Source organism: Xenopus laevis, chromosome 4L (genome assembly GCF_017654675.1).
Source record: "Xenopus laevis strain J_2021 chromosome 4L, Xenopus_laevis_v10.1, whole genome shotgun sequence".
NCBI lineage: Eukaryota > Metazoa > Chordata > Amphibia > Anura > Pipidae > Xenopus > Xenopus laevis.
Window position 1 is genome coordinate 55,934,165 of NC_054377.1, and position 18,468 is coordinate 55,952,632.

At 38.3% G+C, this 18,468-nt stretch overlaps 1 protein-coding gene across 2 annotated transcripts in view; it reads right to left on the bottom strand.

The window, feature by feature from the left end:
* The window catches only part of hnf4b.L (hepatocyte nuclear factor 4, beta L homeolog), a 38,426-nt gene extending 20,186 nt beyond the window's left edge, over positions 1 to 18,240 (bottom strand). Inside the window, exons 1-4 of one of the 2 annotated variants that reach the window (XM_041590187.1) lie at positions 18,157 to 18,240; positions 17,932 to 18,062; positions 5,769 to 5,940; positions 488 to 582 (exon numbers count right to left, since the gene is read on the bottom strand). In XM_041590187.1, the coding sequence (XP_041446121.1) occupies positions 488 to 582; positions 5,769 to 5,940; positions 17,932 to 18,046 (382 nt within the window). In that variant the 5' untranslated portion in view covers positions 18,047 to 18,062; positions 18,157 to 18,240. Of the gene's footprint in view, positions 1 to 487; positions 583 to 5,768; positions 5,941 to 17,931 lie in introns of both variants that reach the window. The other variant, XM_018257955.2, reaches the window with a different exon arrangement.
* Between the last annotated feature and the right edge of the window lie 228 nt (positions 18,241 to 18,468).

An 18,468-nucleotide genomic window follows, 5' to 3' on the forward strand; every position in this document is an offset into this window, starting at 1 on the left:
AATTCTTATTGGGGGCAAATCAATCCTATTGGGTTTCATTAATGTTTAATTAACATTTAAATTATGGCAAATTTAAGGAAAGTTACAGAATTACAAATTTAAGGACAGTTCTCTTATCTGGAAAACCCCAGGTCCTGAGCATTTTGAAAAATAGGTCCCATACCTTTATAATTATGTAGTAGAAGAAGCTAAGCTGTCCGTCTGGAGAGAATTAAAGGAAATAAAAAGGGACAGGGACATCTGTAGCCATTATAAGAAGAAATTGATCTAGGGCAAAAGATGGGAATGCTTGTGCTAAAAATTGCAGGAATTGAAACGGTGCCATAAAATACTTGTGTGCATTATGGGAGGAGAAGGGGTGGATAATGAAGGCATAACTGCTATCGTTGCTTGGATGTGACAGTATTAGTAAATTCCTGCCATTGGCATAAAAGAGAATATCATTGGTCAGCTGAATAAAAGAAAACTTTCAGTCCATGGCACTAACCTTCCTTCTTCATCCCAGCTCGGAAACATTTTCTCAGGCGGCAATACCTGCATTGATTTCTTTTGTCTTTGTCAACGATGCACTGTCTGCTGAATCTGTGAAGAGAAAGAGGTTACGTTTTTGTAAGAACAGGAAGATATTTGTGCACAGCTTGTCATTATTAGAGTATTCTATACAGATCTACAGTTTGTTGATAGATACCTTCTGTTGTTTTAAAAATATGAGGTATGCACAAGTTTAGGCTATGAAACGTAATATTTGTTGCTAATTGTAGTCCCCAAAAGGTTTAAACAACTGTTGTTGCTCTTTGTAATAAGCAAAAGCGGTGGATGCATATCTATAGCCAAGGGGTTACTTCTAATTATGCAAATAATGTATCTAGTGAGTGCATGTGGAACAGAATGATAGGATTCATCGTTAAGAAACATCAAAATAATAGTGCATTGTGGGGGTTGTAGTTCTGTATCAACTGAGATTATCTAGGGGGGTTATTTACTAAACTCCGAATGCAAAAATCACAAAAAAATAGTTTTTTGGGTTTTTTTATAAAATCGGACTTCTCAGAATTTATATTTTTTTAGAATTTTTCTTCCCAACATGCATTTCTGTTTTTCCTCTTTCCCCACAATTCCTCCAGGAAGAATTATAGAATATTTTTGTAAAAAAAAACCAAGAGGAAAAGCAATTTACATGCAAAATGTAGCCATACTGATAGTCAATATGCAGCGTAATTACATCTCCAGCATACAACACCGCAAATACTTATATGCACAATCCATCTGACGAGAGTTTGGCTGCCACATTGAAAATATGCTGCATATTTTAGCGAAGTGTATTTCCAAACCTGCGGATCCCATAGAGTTTGGATTGGATCTAGTACAAGGTACTGTTTTATTATTACAGAGAAAAAGGAAACAATTTGGAAAGTGTTAAATACTTGAATAAAAAATAGTCTATGGAAAATGGCCTTTCCGTAATTCAGAGCTTTCTGGATAAAATCATTAAAAATAATTTTTCAAAATTTGAATTATTTTGATATAATTAAGTCTATGGGAGAGGGTCTTTCTGTAATTTGGAGCTTTCTGGATGACGGGTTTTCGGATAATGGATCCCATACATACACACACACACACACACACACACACATATATAGATATATATAGAGAGAGAGAGAGAGAGAGAGAGAGAGGAGAGAGAGAGAGAGAGAGAGAGAGGAGAGAGAGAGAGAGAGAGAGAGAGAGAGAGAGAGAGAGAGAGAGAGAGACAATTGGATGCCTTGTGCACTTAAATGCCCTGGTGCTAACAGAATATATAAAAATAAAATGAAAAAAGCTGTTGCACAAAACAGGGTCTTGCAGAAGAAGTTACAACACTTTATTTAATCAATTGATGTTTCGACCCTCACACAGGTCTTTATCAAGACACCTTTGAGGGTAGAAACGTGGATATTAGTGGATAACTTATAGAAGAAACTCATAGAAGGTTAAGAAGTACTGCACTTTATAGTGGTTGAGGCATTTTTCATGTATATGTGTACATTGATTAGAAGTACCGTACATTCTATTTGACCTAACATTTTAGAATAAATTATGTTTTGCCTTAAGTGCCGTTTCAATAAGGCTGAAAGGACAAGAAAAAATAAAAAAAGGAACAGGTATTCTTCATGGTGCATGACTGGTACAGAGGACGAGGAGGAAGATTAAATCAGTTGATCAAAACAGCAAGTAGTAAAAGTAAAATAAAGCACAAAATGAAATCTGCTTGGTATAGTGCTATAGGAAAACTATTCAAACAATGTTCTTGGCATGATGCATTTCATTTAATCCCTTTAGAAAAGGTCCCAGTATTATTATTACTTTGTAAACAACCATATTGTGAAATAATCTATTAAACTTTAATTGGGTCATCTCGTTCATTACCTCCTTTTTCCTTCACTTGCTTTCACCAACAAGTGGTGGAAATTTTAAAATGTGTCTCCTCTAAAAAGAGACCGGTCATGCCAAACAAAACTGATTACTGTGAACTTAGTCCCAATGTTGTCTCTAAGTCTGTCAAAAATAGTTACATTAACACATAGGAATGAAAGTAACATTTTAAAAAGGAGGGCTTTCTAACATGAGCAGTTTTGATCAGTAGAAGTTATCTTTGGAGTCAGGTTAGCTTTGTCGGGTTAAAATGGACTGAAGTCTTTATGTTTCCTCTAGGTCAGTGCCAGTGACGGGCCAGGTCTGTCAGTTGCCCCAGGCAACCCAGCTGGACGTTGGCAACTTCGGTCCCCACCGCAGCTGTGCGCAACTGGCTTGCATGCACAAACAAGGACGTGTGTACGTAATCACTCATAACCGAGGATGCGCATGCGCAATGGCGCACAGACAATGGCGTTGCGCACAAAGCACTTTGACTTCACAGAGCGCACCCAATTTTCAATGTGGTAACACTTACCAGACTAGGGGTAGGCTGCATATAAGGTTAGTGCCTGGCGCACCCCAAGCTTTGCGCCCTAGGCACGTGCCTCTTTTGCCTACCCCTAGTTCCGGCTCTGGTCAGTGCTTTCCAACTGGCGACCCATGGCCTCTATAAAATCCTGCATTGTAACCCCCCTGCATTGTTCACCCCTTTAACACCTCTATTGTTCACCCCCCTAAAGCCCTGAACAGTTCACAACTCAGACCCAGAATGAGTATGCCCACATTTTTCACCTGTTCACACCTCAAACAAACTGCTGGAATGTAGCACAGTATGAACTGTTCATCTTAGCGTGGTCATGATAGGTTTCCCTGTCTCCTGCTGTATTTTGCCCTCCCTATGCTCCCTGTGTATGCCTAACTCTGCCTTCCCTATGCTCTGTGTGTGTGCGCCATACTCTGCCTGCCCTATGTTCCCTGTGTATCATAATCTGCCTTCCCTATGTGTGCCATACTCTGCCTGCCCTATGCTCCCTGTGTGGGCCATACTCTGCCTGCCCTATGCTCCCTGTGTGTGCCATACTCTGCCTGCCCTATGCTACCTGTGAATGCCTTACTCTGCCTGCCCTATGCTCCCTGTGAATGCCTTACTCTGCCTGCTCTTTGCTCCCTGTGTATGGAATACTCTGCCTGTCCTATACTCCCTGTGTGCCATACTCTGCCTATCTATGCTGCCTGTGTGTGCCATACTCTGCCTGCCCTATGTTCCTTGTAAATGCAATACTCTGCCCTCCCTATGCTCCCTGTGTGTGTCATATTCTTTCTGCCCTATGCTCCCTGTGTGTGCACTACTCTGCCTGTCCTAGACTCCTCGTGGGATGTGAGTCTGGTAGGGTTTATACTGGGGGTTTGTTAGCATTTGGAAATACTTGTTAGGGGGGGGGCCCTAAGGTGTTTAACTGTGCTGGGGGTGCTGTGTTAACCACAGGGGAGGAGGAGGAAGGGCATGTTTTAATATGACTTTTTCACATATTAGTGATGTATGGTGATATCCCTGCAGTGAGCACCAACCATTTGGATTTTTGGTGTGCTACTACCATTGATGTGGACATGGTCTTAAAAGTTATTGTGGTAACATGGGTGTGGTCTAAAGTGGGTGTGGTTTAAAACAGGAAGTGGTCAACAGTGGCTTCCATTATCGGCCCTCCACCACAGGCCAGAAAAATTCCAGCCCTCTGTACAGAAGTTGGACAGCACTGATCTACAGCTTTACATAGGTTAAATCAAATACACTTCTGTGTTTCTGGTTCTATGTTCTATGTATTATATTCCACACAAGCTTAACATTACTATGTGCCATGCTTTGATGGGAGTGGTGAAAAGGCCTATTCCATTGGACTCTTGAGAGGAGGAAAGGGGTTCTCTAAAGTAAGAACTCATGTTCCACATTGAAGTCTAAAAGATGAGTCTGCATGTGACAGATGCCTGAATGCATAAAACCGCCTGTAGGAGGAGGTGGAGAAATAGTGGTCTATAGTTTAGCCCAGGGCTCTTTCTTCCATTAAAAAGCAATCCTTAATGCTACAGCATAATGCTACCAATGCCTGGCAAATCTTATCTTGAAAAGTAGCAGGAATGGGAAAAAACACGTGCATTTAAGGTGTTTAACAAGTTGTATTAAACTACTGACTGGTTTGCTGTTTCGGAGGATACCTATCGCTTTGCCCAGATAAAATTGACAAAAGCCAGGGTTGGACTGGGACAGTGGGACCCTGGGAAAACGAGGGTTGTGGCCTGGGCCCCCCAGTCCTACCCTGCGAAAATCCCTATCCAGTTTCAGCTTAACAATACATGAACAAAGTGAAGTCTGTATAAAGTCTGTGGAACAAACAGATTGGCCTGCAAAAAGCCCTGACCTCAATCCAACCAATCACATGGGATGAACTCCAGTTCCTCATATCCTTGCCAATGCCCTTGAGGCTGAATTGAAGATCTTGCCAACAATATTCCTGCATCTAGTGGAAAACTTGCCCAGCAAAGAAGAGATGTTACAAAAGAATATGGCAGATAAATTTCATATTAACATACTTGACTTTGGAATTAGAGTTAGGCAGCTCTCTGGATATATTTTTGCCCAATGGGAGAATGGAAGAAAAGTAATTAGTGGGAAAATATGTGCTGCAATGCAAAAAATCATTGTATTGTGTGAATTACCTTTGTGCAAATATGATATTTTTTAATGCAATAACTGGCAAATTATTATATTACACTTTGAAGTGCAAATTTTATTTGATTTTATCATTTTTGCCCCATTTTCATTTAATACATTTCATCCATAGTGTACATGTAGTTTTTCTGGTAAGACTTTGGAGGCTACTATAGGCTACTATTATCATAGACCTCACTAGCAAAACTAAGGATGATCTTCAGACTTTTAGATTCAGAGTCAGTCTGGATACCAGGAAAACTCTTGATGGGTCTAAATGTCAGAGGGCTCTCCTGCTTACCCAGCCATTTGCCTTGTATGCCTATATCATGCCCATTTCCCCATTTCTATATGAGAACAAAAAAGAAATGGAGGTAAGGTTAGATGATAATATGGAAGGAGAATTAATAAAGGAAGTGAATGATGATATAGTGATAGTTTGGAGATGATGATAATGAGATAGTTTGGAAGTTGGGCATTTGGTCAAAGGTTTTCTGGTAGGCCCCTGGCACTCCAGTACAACACTGTATAGATTTCACTGATTCAACTTATTAGTTCACAGGTTAATTACTTTGAGCAGTACAAAAAATAAGCCCCCAATATCACTTGAGTCAATACCCCCATACACATTGAAACATTTTATCTGTCACATCTAATAAAGTTAGTTCACCTGCATGCGTAGACATGATTCTTACGGACACTCCTTCGGAAGAATCCTTTGCAGCCATCACAGCTTGAAGCCCCATAATGTTTTCCAGTTGCCCGATCTCCACAAATAGCACAAAATGAGTTTATTCCATTACTGAGTAATCCTGGACTGGCAGTTTCTACTGTAATAATTTCTGTAGAAAAAATAGAATTTTATCTCAGCAGTTATGTCTGACATCAATATTATTTGTTTACATAGACTACTGGGTCTAAACGAAGCTCAGCTATTTCGAATTTCCCCCACTCAAACAGAACAGGTGTACAGGGCTGGATTTACATATAGGGCGCCCCTAGGCCCACTGCCATTCGTCGCCCCTGTCCCCTCTACTTTATTCGTGCAAATTTTCATCTTCAATGGGGAAATGTAAAAAATTATTGTATCTCCAGCGCTTTCCCTGTGTTTTTGAACCAATGTGGGTGTAGTTGGGCAGCATGCCGCCCCCCTAAAATCCTGCCGCCCTAGGCCCGGGCCTAGGTGGCCTTTCCACGAATCCGGGCCTGCAGGTGTACAGAGTGCTCCCACAACCCCCCTGTTTTGATATTGTATATTTAGCCGGAAGCTGTGGCAAAGCTTCAGTGGTTGTAGCACCCCATACCCCCCCTTTAAACTAGTGGTGATCCTATGCTTTTAAAATTGGGTGTTTGTTTTGGGAATATCTCTCCTTTAAAAGCCTGATTGCTGGCTGGGGAGGATTTAGCCCTTGACGTGGTATGGTGGCTTATCAATTTTATGATCATAACTTTGTAACAAAATAACCCCTGTTTTGGGTACATATGCAATAGCATTTATTATACTTATATATATATACTTTAAAGCCTTTAGAGTGCTCCCACAACCCCCCTGTTTTGATATTGTATATATATATATATATATATATATATGTATCCACACTCCGATCAAGCAATCTCAGGGGTGCACGGCCAATTCTCAATCATATAATCAAAGTTTGGAATAAAGCATTCCTGGGCCAGCACTTCCCTTAGTGAAACAAGTGTCTTTTTATTTTACACACATCACAGTGTTCCAACGTTTCTCAAGCATCTCCAAGACACACTCCAGGACTTCATAATGCAGTAAAAATAAAGAAACATTTAGGGCACTGCCGAATGCGCTATTCCTTCAATTCGTACGATTCAATCGAAAATGGACCTATTCGACCAAAAATTCAACCAACATTGAAAACCTTTTTTCAATTCGAAATTCAACCCTTGATAAATATGCCCCTTATTATCAAGGTTTTGGTTCTGTTTTGGACTTTTGTCAAGAATTAACAAACACACAGTGCCCTAATTTTAAATACAAGAGATAGACCACAAACCCACTATGTTATGATGGTGCCATCTCTTGGATATAAATTTAGGGGGAGGCACTGTTTTTAGTTCTTGAGAAAGGAATGAAACATTGACAGTACATTTTTCTTTATTTACACCGCATTATGGAGTCCTGGAGTGTGTCTGTTGCTGAGAAACTTTACGCATAATATACAATATTTTTAAAAAAGATTCAACATATTATTCAGTGCTGTACATTTAAAGGGTGTATATGTCAAACACAGCCAATACATACCAATACGTATTGATGCAAAATTTAAAGAGGGCCCTGTTCAATAGAAAACGATATACAGTGTATAAACACGCATACACACAAACATACAGTGTATACAGGTATAGCATCTATAAAGAATACTCAAGATCAGGGGTTTCCATAATGTGGAGCACATACGAGTGCACATATAAAATAAACTATATTAAAAACAGAACACTCAAAACACTGATTACATAGCCCTAACTGATTATGTTTTGGAACACTAAGACACCTTTCCCAGTTCAGGGACAAAATGTTTACATAATTCCCACTTTCAATATAATTTAAAAGGTAATACAAGAGGTGACATAAACATAATGATATCATCCTTACAAGAAAGTAATATCCATATTAATTCAATGTAAACATCTGGTTGCCTAGCTACTCTCAAAATCCTGCATAACAAAAGTTAAAAATGGAAAAAGATTACCCTTACAAATAGAAATATGTATTAATCTCGGCAACTGAAAGAACACAGTTATGCATATACTAGTTAGGGCACAGTGAACTGCAACAATGGTCATGCCACAAAACGTTTTACATTTAATTAAATATCAAATAACTAACATATATTTAATTAAAGAGATCAAAAACATAGCATAGATCTAGAGCACATAGAATACATTGTAGGTTAGAAACCCTTTTAAAAAAGCATCATCACTATAGGCAAATTAATGCATTCTTTTTATCCTTTGTTTAAAAATAATAATATCACAAAGTACCACTAACTTGTATCAAAGAAAACTGTGATGTTTTTAACTAGTTTTGGAAATGAACAGCAATCAAGCAAAAAAATATAGCAAGTCCAGTTGATTTGATTTATTACTATATATATATATATATATATATATATATATATATATATATATATATATATATATATATATATATATATATATATATATATATATATATATATATATATACCATTACTATATATATACCATGACCTTCACAGACATCAGCAATTAATAATAAAGAGCAGAAAAATCTCTGAAGGTTAATATTTTGGTAAGGGTTTAGTGTGCATGAGTAGTTGGTTGACGGACAATTGTAGCTTTTGTTGTTTTTTTTTAAGCATAAGGGCAGAGACAGACACTGCTATTTCAGGAGATTAGTCGCCAAGCGACAAATCATTTTTTCTTTGGGCGACTAATCTCTCTTAACTGCCTTCCCGCCTACTATAATGTAAATTGCCAGCGGGATGGCTTTGGCTTTCTGAAGTCGCGCCGAAGTTTCCTCATGAGGCAACTTCGTGCGACTTCAGAAAACAAATCGCTCTGAGTGCCATCCCACTGGCGATTTACATTCTAGCCAGTGGGAAGGCAGTTCAGGAAGATTCGTTTCCCGAAAAAGAAGCGATTTGTTGCTAGGCAACTAATCTCCCGAAATAGCAGCATGTGTCTCTGCCCTAAGGGGTAAAGTAATAAAATTAGCAAAGTTTTTACTTGGTCTACTACCCAAAGCAACCAATCAGCACACAACATTTAACTGTAACCAGTAATTTAATCGGTTGTAATGTGTTAAACCAGGTGCAAAGTTTATGGGATTATGTATTAAAATGTATTCCGACAGCAGTATTCTAAGACAATTTGCAAATAGTTATATTTTAATATTACTATTGCAGTGTTCTACAATTCTCTTTCACTCTTACATTTTTACTGCTAGCTGTTACCCTAGCTACCAAACAGCAGCTGGAAAGTAAGAGAGAAAGGAAGTACAGTAAATAAAAATAAAACCCTCACCGTCTACTTTTTTCGATTCTGGGGTCATTGACCAGATAGCAGTTAAATTCAATAAAATCGAGTTTTTGGAGCGTCAATCGCACAATCCAAATCGACGCTCGATTTTGTTGTGACATCTTGTCGCTCTGATTTTTTAGAGAAAAATGATTGATCAAGGAGTTAAATTCATGAAAGGGAGTTAGGTTGACTTTGTTTTCAGAACAAAATTAAATACATTTGTGTTTTGGTAAATCAGCCCCTACAGTTCAAAAACCATACAAAATAAATATTGAAGTTGATAAAACAGTAACCAGTCCTGTGCAGTTCCTCTTTACAGTAGAAAACCTTTTCATTTATTTTTTACAAAAAAATATTAACAGTGTCTCTCACTTTCCTATATATATATATCTATATATATATATATTTTTTTTAATTAAGACCTCTCCAGGCAGAACACAACTACAAAACTACATTTGCAAGTTCATTTTATTGAATTTGGAATTTTTTGCATAATAAGACAAAATTTAATTTAAAGCAACTTTATTATACATCTTCAATTGTTTTAAAATGATTTGGCAATGTAATTGCAATGGAAAGCAGTGTAGATCAGCTTGCTTCGGCTACATTGTTGCAAAAATCAGAAGCTGAAACGTTAGGCTGGTTCAGTAAGGTCATTATATAAAATGCAGCTTTTCTGCCTATATCTGTTTTAGAATGTAGTTCTCCTTTAACTAACATCTGCACAATGGTTTTCCTCAGAAACAGTGCCATTTTATTTTATATGTGCTGTTGCCTACCCCCTAATTTTGTATTCTTCATGTACAGAGAATCGCCAGTGTGCATTAGGTGGCAAGGTCATTTGAAGTAGCTTTTCATTTTCATTTCATTCTGCAGGAAAACTTTTTTTTTTCTATGTGACGTTCTCATTTTTATTGGTATGTTTGCTTTGGACCAAGTCATTTCTCAAAAGAGCCATAAAACTGGTCTTAAAGGCAAACACATATTTCTTTTCCTACAGCTCAGCATGAGCAAGTATTAAGTAATGTGATAGAATGCGTCTTTACTTTAACATGACAGATGAGGCTAAATATGGGTTTGCAACCCTTTCAAGTGATTTACTGAATTATGAATATCCTTCCTCTACAATTCTAGAAATCCTGCTGCTTCATTGCGTCATGAAGTTGCTTCATAAAATATTAAAATATCATGCACTATACAGTGATCCAGTGGCAAAACTACAGAGGAAGTATAGGGGCCCCTTGAGGCCCTAATTCATATATCATTACAATAAATATTGGGGAAACAGGTAAACATCTAGGCCTTTTTGGGGGGGGCTGAAAAATAATTTGCTGTTGGACCCAGTAAAATCTAGTTTCACCACTGCAGTGATCTCACCTTTTTGCCTTGCTTTTAGACATCATGGGGCAGATTTACTAACGGGCGAATTGTCGTCAGCAACCACTTTGCACACATCACACCACATCGACAGGCGCAGATTTATTACCACTATGCTAATGTACTAATATGTGAAGTTCCAGCCTGGGGCGCTGAATGCTGGCGACTTTTCTCTAGCATTACTTTAATCGGCAGTGCGAGCATTTCATAGCAAAGATGCGCTAGCGTTCTTTTGTGCCTAGAGAAAATTCGCTAGGTCAATTTGCATACAGCGGGTAGTTTGAAGTTGTATGGAGATCTTTATTATAAATGTAGGTGCAAATGCTTGAAGTTACCACTTTTTCTTATACATGTCCAGGCAACCTTAATAATGACAAGAGAGTTAATATAATGCCCTACACATGAGTACAAGGAAAAAAATCTGCAGGTCTATGGCCAGCTTCAGCAATTATTTTTCTGCAAATTCTGAATAGAGTTCCCTTTTTTAGAGCTTTCAAAAAATGTCAAAACACTGCAAAGTTTAAGAGGTAAAAAGAATCCTGTCCAAATGGAATGCTATGTCTACTGGTTTTATGCAAAAAGAACAAAAAGGACCCGGCAAAACAAATCTTTGTTGGGGTACTACATGTACAGTCCCTTCTTTTCTCCCCTCCCTACTCATCAATCTGCTCTCTTATGGTGAAAGTTGCTTTGGAGGGGGCAACCATACAGCAGATCCCATGGTCTGGGCCCCCTGTCGCTTGGTCTGCTGTATGGTATTGGTAAATATGGCACTGGCCATGCCAAAATTTAAACACTATAAATGCTCCAGCAGTTTTAGTTCAGGCCTCAGTTTGTTGGAGCAATTAGTCAGTTTAGACATAATTCCCCTTTAACCCACTCACCTTATCTTAATTGTGTATTTGATAACAGCCAGGTGGAATTGTGATGATTCTTAGTGACCATAACTTCCTTATTTAAAGGTTTCTTTCAAACAGTAACTGGTTGGCAATGGTACTAGACGAGCAAGCTGTCTACTAAGACATATTACAGTACAGCTACTTGACAAATCCCATTCTTGATTTATAACATTTAAGCCAAATTTTATTTTAGGTAAAACGTTTGGTCAAATGCAGACAGGGCTGTTGGCACAAGGAGCTCTTTGGTACCCATGTACTACTGCAATTAACATTCTTTCTATAGCTTTGTTCTTCCACCAATATGTTGTTGCACCCCACCCCCAGAATTAAAGCATGATGGTAGCTGTAGCTCTGCACCAGATTGCTAGAAATGCTGCACAATTACAACAATTATGATTTTTCTCTATTTGTTTATCTTACTATGGTAAGATACCTCGGCACTAGGGATAAGCGAAACATTTCACCTCGATTTGCAAGATATAAAGCCCACAGTCTATAATGGATAGTAAAAAAATGTTGCACAGTTTAAAAAATTGTCGCATGTCAGACTCGCCCATCACTACTTTGCACTTTTTCTTTTTAAGCACTTTAGGATCTGATGCAATAAATCTTCAGGTTAAGTCATGGATGATCTAGGGGGAGACACATAGCCATTACCCTCCTCCACAGAACCATGGCCCCAACGTGGGCACATAAATGTCAGGTCCTCTTTGGAGGGCCATTGGTTTATTCTGACCCTTTATATGCCTTTAGTCTGGAGGATGAAAGACAAAGGAACCCCCTAGCCTTGCTGTGAAGGGGGTCTGAAGACCCTAGCCTCCTGCAAGCCTAATGTCCGAGGATAAAGTGGCTTCTCCTAGCTTTGGCAAATGAGAGTCCGAAGACTTCAGGAGCATTTTACACCTATGGTCCAGGTGATCCCAGTGATTTTAGATTTTATTTTAAGGCACTGCACTCTTCAATGTATAAAAAAAGTGGGTCTTTTTGTGGGAAATCTTTTTAGTGAGCTTGTCAAAAGAGGTTGTCTCAGTTTGTACAATAAACCTTGCAACTTGGCAGCTGTTGTAAACCAAACACACTTGTAGGGACCTACAGGGTTAATAGCCCCTATGGCTTTAATACAGGTTCAGTTCCTTTAGTTGCTGGGCAGAAGGGAATGTATCTAAATAAGTTTATTTGCAAAAGCATGCTATTGGCTAGCAGGTAGGGTGACCACTTCTTGCCTCACTTTGGTATAGTGCTTAGGAAGGAGTGACACTTTCTATTTGCCTTCCACCTGGGCAACAGGGTAAATGTCTGCTGTGAGCCTGGTCATGGGCCCATTTAAAGTTGGGGTACAGGGCTCTGTGAATGAGGCATTAGATAGTGGCAGCTGTACCTCCGTTAACAGTACACTAGTGTAAGTCAGTTAGGGTTAAGCTAAAAAGAGCAGTTCTGAGCTCTAATATAGGAGTGGCAGTATTTCTCCCAGGCCATATTGCCTGTAGTATAGGGATCCCAGTGGAGAGGGAACCAGGATAGAGGATTTTCCTGAGGTGATCCAGGCAACTACAGGGTGTGCCACAGAGGTGAAGTGACATTCCTGCCAAGTCTTTCCGCAGGGGAGTGTCAGCTTGTGTTACGCTCTGCATGTGATGTTGCCTGTACCACTTGCCTCTGAGATACTGTGCTATGAGTAAACCCTATGAATGTTCAATAAACACTTTCTGTTTTGTTATTTGCAAGAACCTTTGGCGCCTTCTGTCTTTATGTTTCTGTATAGTAGGAAGAGAGGTGTAGTATCACAACACCCTTAACTTCCTCTTATACTTCATGAAGACCCACCCTGGGTGAGAGTGTCCAGGGTAACCCGGGTTCTACTGGTACTAGTCTGGGAAGGCATTTATTGAGCGGAAATAGAGGTTACATATTCATCCCTGCAAACATACTACAGCCACATTACCCATCCCTCCAAACAGATCTCAGCCTAAATATAAGATGTACTACTACTTTGGTCAGCAAATGAGCCTATAGAGTGCACAGTATTTAATGTGTTATTGTTTTTTAAACAGTTAATAGTATTTTAATGAGAGTTGAGTGCAGCCTTTATAGTGCAGATCTCGGACAGACTACTGAGCATATTTCTACCTTCAGTAGGTAGATCACTCATCCTGGATAATAACCCCACTAAACACCTCTCTGTATAGCTCACTGTTCTCTGAGAGCACCTTTGTCTAGTGTGTAACTCACTCTGGTTTTTTTCCCTAACTTATGTATCAGGCTCTACTTAAAAACAGTTCCAAAATCAAATCATGTAAAATACACAGAATGGGTCATATTTTGTTAAAACTAACTTCAATAACGCAGACAATGGTTCTGAGCAATTCTTTACCCAGCCATTTAGTAGCTCTGCCAGGTGACAAAACATATGTAATTGTTTCCCTTTCATCTCAATAGACATTGCCTGGACCTGTGCAGAGCATTTGTGTATCAGGTCAATCTGGAACTCACTATTATTGATCAACAGTCTCCTGACCCATAAGGGAATCATCCAGGTCAAGTTAATTGCCACTGAGATGAATGGGCAGCAGAGCTACCAGGACGTATAGGCAACAAACCATCTGGAATAGCAGCATGTGTTGCATTGCCCTAGTGTGGTATGGCTTGTCATATCATTTCTCTGCATATTGTGTAGTTTGGATAATTACTCAACATAAACAACTGATTTCCCAAATAGTATGTAGGATAGCAGGTAACTGATTAACTGAAAACAAATATTACAAGATAAACCTGACCCCACAATCTCTGTCTTTTATTCCATTCCTTTAAAAAAACATTCTGGGTTTCCAAAGTGTCTCTCTTTTTGTTCAGAAAAATGATGGTATTTTCCCTTCTAAATCATAAAAACATTTGCTCAAAATGTGTATCAGCCCGTGTGTGTATCAGACAGCAGCATTTTTTTTTACAATAATGAGTTACGAGTATAACTATATATTTATACTTATATTGTTGCCACAAAACACAGGGCATTTAGTTTGGATTCACAGCATCGCTGTATGCAAATATATCCATCATAATACATTCATAATTTACAACAGCTTTCAGCCTGGCCAGACAAGAAGTCCAGTTTTTACTGCAGCTTGTGAATGCACTGGCTGAATAAACTGCAAACAGAAATAAGCAAAACAACATGGCAAGTTTCTCTGTTCTGCTATTGTTGATGTTTTGTCTCATTAAACCATTGGCAAAAGTGTTTAGTGTATAATAGAGTTATTGGTATAGGGTGAAGCACAGGCAAAGACAAAGAGGGGTGAAACAAAGGCACAAGGGATAGAAAATGAGATAAAGTTAAATGGATCCTGTCATCGGAAAACATGTTTTTTTCAAAACACATGACTTAATAGTGCTACTCCAGCAGAATTCTGCACTGAAATCCATTTCTCAAAAGAGCAAACAGATTTTTTTATATTCAATTTTGAAATCTGACATGGGGCTAGACATTTTGTCAATTTCCCAGCTGCCCCTGGTCATGTGACTTGTGCCTGCACTTTAGGAGAGAAATGTTTCTGGCAGGCAGCTGTTTTTCCTTCTCAATGTAACTGAATGTGTCTCAGTGAGACATGGGTTTTTACTATTGAGTGCTGTTCTTAGATCTACCAGGCAGCTGTTATCTTGTGTTAGGGAGTGCTATCTGGTTACCTTCCCATTGTTCTTTTGTTTGGCTGCTGGGGGGGAGGAAAGGGAGGGGTGATATCACTCCAACTTGCAGTACAGCAGTAAAGAGTGATTGCAGTTTATCAGAGCACAAGTCACATGACTTGGGGCAGCTGGGAAATTGACAAAGTGTCAAGCCCCATGTCAGATTTCAAAATTGAATATAAAAAATCTGTTTGCTCTTTTGAGAAATGGATTTCAGTTCAGAATTCTGCTGGAGCAGCTCTATTTGATTCATTTTGAAAGAATTTTTTTTCCCATGACAGTATCCCTTTAAAGTTGAAAGGGTAAAGCTGGCCATAAAGAATCTTTACATTTGTATTAACCCTGTATTCGGACATCCATCTGATGCTGCCACTAGAAACGTATCTGCCCTCTAAGGCAAGTTCTCTTGAAATATCGATTATACTTCTAATAAATGTAGCCTGCTGGGCTGCACTAATTGCATTTTTAGTGCAGTGCAGATGGATGCTTTTTGAAATGATTTATGATTTATTAAACAATTCTACATACAATAACATTTTTAATTCTAAAGTCAAAACAGTGTGCATGTGAAAAAAAATATGTTATACCCTTAGGTTGATAGCACGTGTCGCATATGCCTGTGAATCAAAGCCTACCATTGAATTGAATGACAACCAGGGGTGAAGGGTGGATTTTGGCGTAAAGCACTGAAATGCACATTAGCAGGTCAATATCTGCCTTTCACCAGTGGTTACAATTCACTTGACTGGCAGTCAACACAACCAGTGAAACTCTAATAACTGTAAAAACGGGATTCTTGTAATATTGCCGCAAAAGCTCAATAATCAAATCACGGTTTCATATCTCTGTACTGTTTTTTCCGATGTATCTTTCACATCAGTTTGATGATTATTCGTTTTCAATACTCATTAAAGCATCCCAAAAGCACAAAAATGTAATACCAGTCACAAACTTGAGAAGTTTTTGCAAAATTTTGGACAAAAAAAAAGGTTTTTGCATGTTTATAATATACATTAGTTTTTACATTATAACTTGTCATTGTGCCTAATTCATTCTTACATTAATTACTTAAATTCACAATCTAATTTAAATATATGCAATGGGTAAAATCTTTGCATGTTGCATATTTTTCCATTACATTTTCCCATAAGTTTAATGATGTCTATTGTGCACCAAAATCATTCATTTTGGATGAATATCCAATTGTATGCAACAGTTTCGAATGAATACTAAACCAAATCTGGAAATTGCATTAATTATAATATTTTTAAAAATTGTCACATGGAATTATCCAGAGCTATAAAGTCACGTCGTTTTAAGGGTTTGGATTGGGTTTGGCAGTACACTGAGGCTGAGAGTACAGAAGGTGCAGGTTCAGCTTCTGCCTGCAGGGAAAACGCAAGTGAAGAGAAGCGGAACCTGCACATTGTATGTCAACAGCTTTAGGATTCAGCTGAAAGCAAATTCTGCAAAAAGTGCTGGGATTCAGCTGAATCTTGAAATCAAATTCTAGTTTCAGTGTATGCCTAGTTAAGATTGAGCCTTAGACAATTAGAAAGACAATTAGAAACTTACATAAGTGGAAATAGTTCAAAATATGTAATTTTCTGAATTTCTGTTTTTTCTCTTATAAAAAAATTCCCTAGCGCTTAAAGCTGTTTAACCACAAAATAAATATGAAATAAAAAAAAAAAAATCAGTGTTTGATTTATAGTTACAGTTTTCAGGACTCATATGTGGTGATATACTGTATAAAACCAGTAGAATTAGATGTGCTAAATGAACCTTGACTATGATTGTTACAAAATAAGAGAGATGAACAAACTCATGAATGAAGAAGAAAGAGAGAGAGAGAGAGAGAGAGAGGGAGAGAGAGAGAGAGAGAGAGAGAGAAAGAGAGAGAGAGAGAGAGAGAGAGAGAGAGAGAGAGAGAGAGAGAGAAGCTCAGAGTTTTCAGAAGGGAAATTCCTCCATTATATTTCGCCAAAATATTCAACTTCTCTATACACGGAGACAGGTACTGTACACATAGATGTCTTTTAACTTCTACATTTTTCTATTCACTGGCAAAATCTGCAAATAAAACAACCTTGCAAAGAAGAAACAGATTTGGTTCTCCAGCAGTGCCACAAATGGTCAAACACTTTTGTATTTTAAAAAGTTTCCAAGACACTTGTTAATCCCTATTTCCTATGTGCTAGCCTATGGAATATTGCTGCAATATACATTTTATTGGGAAAATAAGTTGTAACTGAAAAAATGATATTCATATTGTGAAGAGTAGCTACTACTGATTCAGAAATCATAATTACATTTGTAAAGAAAAGAATACTTTTTTTTTTTTTTGCTACATGATATTTGGCTGAAGTTAAAACTTATACACTTGTATTGTCTACCAAATAAAGAATTTAGTCAGTCTTTTTTAAACAGCTATTCCCTTTATTTGTGAGTTAATCTCAAATTGCCATTTCATCAGCAGTGCTGGGTTCTGATCTATTTCTTGCTTCTGTAGGCAATACAGATCTCTGTTTTAACATCAGCCAAATATCATTTTTCTTTACTTGGTAATCAATCTCTCCCATCACGGAGCATGTGGAGGATTCAGAACCCGAAACACTGCAGGCACCAGGACATTGTATTGTCCTGGTGCTTAATAAGTAAACTCTATTTGCTTTTCAAAGGGAAAAATTCAGTTTATGCAAAATCTGAAGTCAGAGGAACTAGAAACAATCGCCAGCTTTGGCCTTTGTAACATATTTGTTCTTCATGCCATTTACTTCACACACCTACTTGTCATAAAAGACAGCAAGCACATACCAGGATAAACGTGTCTCAGAAACTCACCTGTGTTACTTGGAAGCACTCGAATGCTATCAAATTCCAGCATGGTGTAAGAGGAGTCCAGGGTTTCAGTGTAGTCTGGCATATCCATGTCCATCATGGCTTCACAAAGCTTCATTATTATCTGTCAACAACTGCAGGTCAAGTCAAACAGCCCAACTGTCAGTCACCTTGGTACTTCCCCGATTAGTGGGAAACACAATTTACTGTAATGGTAAAATCAATTACCTGAGCCACTTAGGGCGCAGCTCGTAGACTGAGAAAGAGAGAGGGAGACGCACCCTCACCTACTTTGAATGTTTCCAGCCACCTACGATGAATATGTGTCATATTATCATTATATGATGCAGATAAGGCCTTGACTAAACCAACTTGGATTCCATCCTCACCCCCTCCCCAGTCCTTTTCACTGCAAGCTTTATGTAAACATCATTTGGAAAAAAAAAAAACAGTTGCTGTGTTGTGAGGACATAGGCAACCAAGGTGTGCAAGAGATTCCTCATAATGCTATATATTAAATCATATGGAAGAATCCCTTTC